The 6,074-nt window shown below is 43.7% G+C and overlaps 1 protein-coding gene across 5 annotated transcripts; it reads right to left on the bottom strand.

Moving 5' to 3' along the window:
• Window positions 1–3,074: 3,074 nt before the first annotated feature.
• cep20 (centrosomal protein 20) lies at window positions 3,075–6,074 on the bottom strand. 5 transcript variants are annotated; one of them, XM_086142221.1, is made up of 4 exons: window positions 5,942–6,074; window positions 5,125–5,322; window positions 3,863–3,947; window positions 3,221–3,512 (listed from the first exon to the last, which is right to left on the bottom strand). In XM_086142221.1, exons 1-4 carry the CDS (start codon window positions 5,967–5,969, stop codon window positions 3,365–3,367), a joined length of 459 nt encoding a protein of 152 aa, XP_085998347.1. In that variant the 5' UTR covers window positions 5,970–6,074; the 3' UTR covers window positions 3,221–3,364. The 5 variants fall into 5 exon arrangements, with proteins under 5 accessions (XP_085998349.1, XP_085998347.1, XP_085998348.1 ...); XM_086142222.1 differs by having other exon boundaries at window positions 3,863–3,944; XM_086142224.1 differs by having other exon boundaries at window positions 3,363–3,512; window positions 3,859–3,947.

Raw genomic sequence — 6,074 nt, 5'->3', positions numbered from 1 at the left:
CGGTCGCCTAGGCGACAAGGCCGTCAGCGCGGGATGCGCGCGGAGAAATATTTCTCTTGCGAACAGTGAGAAAAGAACTGTAAATGAATGAGCCATCATTCATTTCAGCCATTTTTGCACCTTGTGGCCGGCTGAACTACGAATAATAATAACTTTTATTCATACAGTGGAAGGGAATTTATGGATGGAGTGAAAGAGGACGCGGAGTGTGTCGGTGAGATGGAGGCAGATGGTTTGCTGTGGCGATCCATGAGGGGAACAGCTGCAAGAAAAAACAAGATTTAAACCGAAACGTTCAAATTTTTAGTCAGCCTTGCGAAGCAGGCGTAATAAAACTGCACAGACCAGACGTAAGAGGACATAAAAAATGTCTTTAGATAAAGGATTCAAAAAATCTCGCCGCCATCGGAACGTAGAGTCGGATGTCGTCTGCATATCAGTGACAAATGAATATTGTGATTTGCGGATGATTCGGCCCAAGAGAGGCACGTAGATGGAAAATATGAAATAACCGGACCAAGAATTGGTCCCCCGGGGGAAACGCTCGGCATGAAGGGGGGTCGGGGTGGCGGAGATGACGAAAGTTCTCCTGCGACGACTGAAAAAAAATTGCCCGGCCGGTAATCTATTGCACCGCGGCCGCTGAACGGGAGGTTCCTCAGTGACTGAGACGTATCGATCCGCGTGGGAGGAAACACCGTCGAGTCAAAAAGAGTCAAAAATGACAAATACAATCTTTAAAAGCGCCGCCCTCTGTGGGAAAAAGCAGCGTTCGACCTGCAGCTTGTCGAGCCCCGCCGTTAAAAACAAGCGACAGCGAGATAAACATACAATAAAAGAACACGAATGCAGAGAACTCTTTATGTTTCTCTCATGGCCATAGAAGGCCATCTTATCAGACGCAAAAATATGTTTATGGATAGGTTTGACCCCTGTGGAATGCAATCGTATTCTAATTCGAGCTGAAGGGAAAAACAACGGTACACTCCGCCGAAGTGAAACTCCGCCGAATTCAATACTATTTATAAAGCTGTCTCTTTCACACAACCACTTTGCACAGTGTTAAGATAAGCGGGCAGCCTGCCAGATGAGCAATTGTGCGCCATTGTTCGGCTTCCCCCGCTTATATAGCCATTTTTAAGAGAATTGTGATAAGCGGGTCGGTCCGAGATGAAGGCTGTTGCTTGTCCCTCTTCGTCGTCTTCATTCGCACTCGGACGTGTAAATTTAATCTTTACGCTGCCTTTTCAACCCTTGCTAGTTTCTACAAACGCTTTTGTTGCTGTTGTTGTTTTTGAATTCGATCCATCAGAGGTGAAATCGACCGAACGGCGCGGGTCGTACAACGCCCCTGTTCTTGTGATCATCCCATTTCCAAAATGTGACCCCCCGACACTTCCGATCAAACGAGAGATTCAAATCTGGTCACGCAGAAGAAATAAGGGTATGATAAAGACGGGAGAAGAAAAGCCCGAATCGGCAAATCGGGCCGAGGAGCAAATGATCTGCTATGTAGATAATCAGTTCCAGAAACTCCAGGCCTGACGTTTTCGTGTGATAAGAATGTCAGGTTTCCTTAAATGGCGAAAAAGGAAGTGGGATGCAAAAACTATGGGCCGGTCGCAGTGGGTGTTTTCATGTTTCAGCGTGGAGCGGTTGCTCTTTATGTTTGTTTGGCTTAATGACTTACAGTGACAGTAAATTTAAAGCGGGAGTCTCCTCCACAGTCAACACAACCCCCCTTTATGGCATATTAGTCAGGCAGATACATAAACTACAAAAAAAATGACAGCGGTCACAAGAACTTTGCAGACGGCGATGCCAAGAACTCAAGTGGAAAAGAGACGAACAGGCGGTCCCAGTGGAAAAATCCTTGAATGACCTGTTTAGTATTAACATCGGCACAAACACGTAGATGTTTTAAATTCTGATCTTCAATCATTTTGCAAAAGTAGGGCGGTCTTATTGCAATATGCATCTTTCCATCGACGCGTGCTGGATAGTCGCAAGCGGGTTCACACTCAAACTTATTATCCTTAAATGAAATTGGAGATGTAATATTTAATAAAAATAGGGATACGTTTTTATTTCCCGTCAAAGAAACCAGGGTGCAATGCTAGGTAGCGTGCAACAACTATTCCATTCAGCTGTTTTTTGTTTTTTTTTTCTTCTCCACGTTACCATGACTGCAGTGAAAAAGACCTTCTAGTGCGGTAATAAGTACAGCAGTGGGTCAGAGGCAGGAGTGCGAGGTTGTGGGAGGGTTTGTATACCGGGGAGTCACACAATGAGGGCAAAAAGTTTGGACAATTGCAGGAAAGTAATTCCGTTACTTCAGGGGCGGGTTTTTTCAGAATGCTTCTTGCTAAACCCCTCCCATGAAAAAGGCAGACAAGCATAATCACCAGTACGGAAGAAAAAACAGTGCAGCTCCCGTGGGGGTGTTTTTAAGTTTACAACTTTTTTTTTTTCCGCATTAAATAAATCATCGTCGTCACGTTGAACCGTGCTAAAGGTCGGCGCTGCAAAATTTGGATTCTTGAAAGCGTGTGTGATAGGAGCGTGTCCTTTTAGCCTCAGGTGATTCGTCTTCTTCACTTGCAACCTCTGAAATTAAGTTGTTTTTTTTTCCCCCCGCGCAACCTTGTATGGATATTAGAGCATTATCGCAGTTCTTAAATCACCCACCGTCCTTTGGCATCTGTAGTCTCCCATTTATAGAAATGACTTTGAGGGACTGCCAGTGCAGACTCTTTCCATGGAGGATGCTACATCTCAGGGAAAAAAGTTGCAATATAGCAGAGGTTGCCAACCCCCCCCCCCCCAAAATAAATATAGCAGAAAACCCTCTTTTTGATATCAAAGAGTTATGCCTAAGTTGTCATTTGAAGTCATTTTACATTTTGATTTAGGTTTTGAGAATGGTGTGTGTCAGTGTGTGTCCCTCCCCTGCAGAACCCCTGGGTGGGAAAGAAGGTCGCCGGCAGGTCAGTCTCGCGGACGGGTCTTCGGCCTTTTTCTGTGGCGAGGCTGCCACCGTGTGGCATCCGATAAAATGTCACTTCCATAAAGTGTTCAGTAAAATAAACTTTTATTTAAAAAAAAAAATATATAGAAATACAATACACCCTTAACGTTAACATAAAATTTTGTCTCAGTCATTAAAAGAACAAACGTTGAGCCCCTGAGAGCGGATCCACTGCATCTCGCGCTAAATGAGCTTTTAAGAATTCGAAAAAGGCCACGTGTCCCCGTTTGGGGATGTGTGGAAATAAAACCTTTTGTTCTTCTAAGCTAAACATTCAGTGAGCACATAACATGGAAACAAAAACAACTGTAAAAAAAAACAACAACAGAGCTTCTTTCAATGAGATCCGGCATGTTCAGTTTTTTCCTCTGTCCGCTGCAGTCCGGCTGTGGGTCCGGCTGGCAGAGGGGCGCCCTGCAGAAACACCCTCCTTCCGTCATCACCGCTCCTCCAGAAGTGTGACACCAAGCCATAGAGAAGAGGCCTACAAATCCAAAATGACAGTTTTATTTTATTTATTTTTTTTACGACTTCCGATTCAGTTTCTCGCCAAAGCCAAGATCTATTCCCGTGTTAAGGAAAAAGCTGTGAGGAGGAAAAAAAAAAAGTGATACAAGAGTGACGCGATCTGGGTCGAGCGAGGCCGAAGCTCCCCGCGGTCATGTGACGACCGATTGTAAAACCGTGATGACAGCGAAGGTTCACGCCACTTGTGAGTTACCCCTCCCCTTAATTGTCATTTACCCGGAAAAAATGGGGGCGGGAGTGCATATTTGAAGACCGCTGCTTAACAGAATGTACTGGTGTTTGCAAAATCCTGGCTGACTCACTTACACCGACTTGGAGCTTGTGTCCTCTGTGACTCTCAGCTCGTTTGCCAGGAACTGTCTGTCCAGGGGAACTTCAGGTTGGCCTGCTTCTAAAACAACACACTGTGCTCAGGTTCCGGGAGGACGCTTCGTTTTACTACAACAACAACAACGACAACAACCTGACGCTCCGAATCGAAAAACAACAACATTCATTTGTTTTTAACTTATCGGGATGTTAGGTCGAAATACAAAGTCGAAAAAAAAAAAAACTGACAGAACTGGGTTACGGATTACGATAAGCATCGCATCAGGAAACTCACTGAAAGGTTTTAAAAATAGCAGCGCTACAGAAGCCAGAATCCACGTGTCTAACTGTGTGGAGATGGGAAACATCCAGTCATCAAATACCATCCAGCCCTGGTACTGTATTATTCAATCAGAGAAAGTAATGGGATTGTAACTTTAAAATTTCAGTAGTGATTTATCAGTTTTTTGGAGGCTCATCTTTAACATGGTATAATGATAATAATCATTATAATAATGATTTCAGGACACATAGGAAACTCTAGGAGACATACACAAAATACAGATCTAGAAGAAATAATGCAAATTAAAGCAGTAAAAGCACCTTGTGACCCTTTCTGTCTCGAGAAAATGGTTGATTAGTTCTTTTGCCTACTTGGGTCGGTGAATAGCTCTAGAACGGGCGCACGTACATTTTCTTATAGGATTTTTGGGGTGATATTTAATGACATATTTACATGGGATGCTTCTGACGCTGTGTGTTTGATACAGATTGCTGCTTAAAATCCTGTTTATACACACACGAGCTGTGAAGTCATTTTCAAGAGTGAAATAAAAAAAAAAAAAAAAAACATATCTGAGGTCTTCTATGTCACCGGAGCGACTGAGCAACCTGGCCTTTCATAAGCACTGAAAAATAATTTCTCCCAGCTGATGTAAAAAAATGTATTGTGACTAGAGGCATCATTTGGGGAAAGGAATTTTATAAATTCCATTGATTTATATTAACATCAAATAAAGGGTTTATTTCATGTTTCAGCCGTATTCTATATTTAAAATATTTTTCCTTTGTGATAATATATAGCAAGAATATTTGGTGTCATATTTTATTTGGATATATGGTCAAGATTTGTCCTGGGCATCACAACACCCTTGTATCACACTAATTTGAAACACCTCAAAATGCTTAATATAATTTTGCAGTGTGTGTGTGTGTGTGTGTGTGTGTGTGTGTGTGTGTGTGTGTGTGTTTTCACCGACCTGCGGTCAGCACCGATGCCGTGTACCTGTACCTGTTGAACTCCAGGTACTCCCTGATCAGCTCGTTGATCAGCAGGTTTTCGTGGGAGAGCGGCGGCCGCGGTTGGCGCCGATCGTCCAGGGCGCCGAACACCTCGGCCCGGATGCGGGCCTTGAGCTGGCCGAGCACACCCCGGGACTCCAGCGTGTCCCTCAGAGCTGCAACGGGAAAAGCAAGTAAACGGAAAAAGGCAGGTAGTTCACACTGCTATCCCGGGTTGACTCAGGTCAGCGAACTCCCACAGGTGCCATACTCCATTCAATAATTTGCCACTTTAATGTTCCTTAAATGTTAACCGAATACGAACATTTTAAGTTCACAGCACACACCAAAACGTGTTATAAAGAGTCTCATTACAATTCGTACTTAATACATATGAGCAAAATAATAATTTCACGGAAATATCTGCTTATTGGAGTCTTAATGTAAGCTAGCACTGCTAACGCTAGCAGAGGCAGTGCAAATCGTTAGCTAGCGGCGACAAAAACACTAGAAACTAGAGCTGTGTGCGATGTGAGTCATTTGCGCAGAATTAAAATGTGATTTCTTTGGGCGAGGCGAGGAGGCGCATATATATAAAAGTCAAGTATTGTCGCTGAGCTAATGTTAAATCAAAGTTATACATTTTCAACGGAGTTTGACGCAAGCGTGGTACTAACTTAGAGCTAACGACAGTTGCTAGTGCTGTTAGCATACGGATAGGGCTGTTCAGCGTAAAGGTCAGTCGTCTGTCAAACGTTTTTTAAAAAATAAATCGAAAAAGCAGCGGGTTCTTACCGCTCTTCAGCTCACCGAGGGTCGCCATTGCAACGAGTGTAAACAAACAACAAACGCTGCAGCCAATCTGTGCGATCGAGCGTTTTCTGCCATCTAGCGAGGAGACATATAAACATCAACCTGTGTTTTTTGC

This window comes from Fistularia commersonii, chromosome 35 (genome assembly GCF_037954325.1).
Source record: "Fistularia commersonii isolate RoL2024-O1a breed Wild chromosome 35, RoL_Fcom_v1.0, whole genome shotgun sequence".
Classification (NCBI taxonomy): domain Eukaryota; kingdom Metazoa; phylum Chordata; class Actinopteri; order Syngnathiformes; family Fistulariidae; genus Fistularia; species Fistularia commersonii.
Note: the sequence above shows the minus strand (reverse complement) of the source record. Positions and strands in the feature narration are given on the sequence as shown.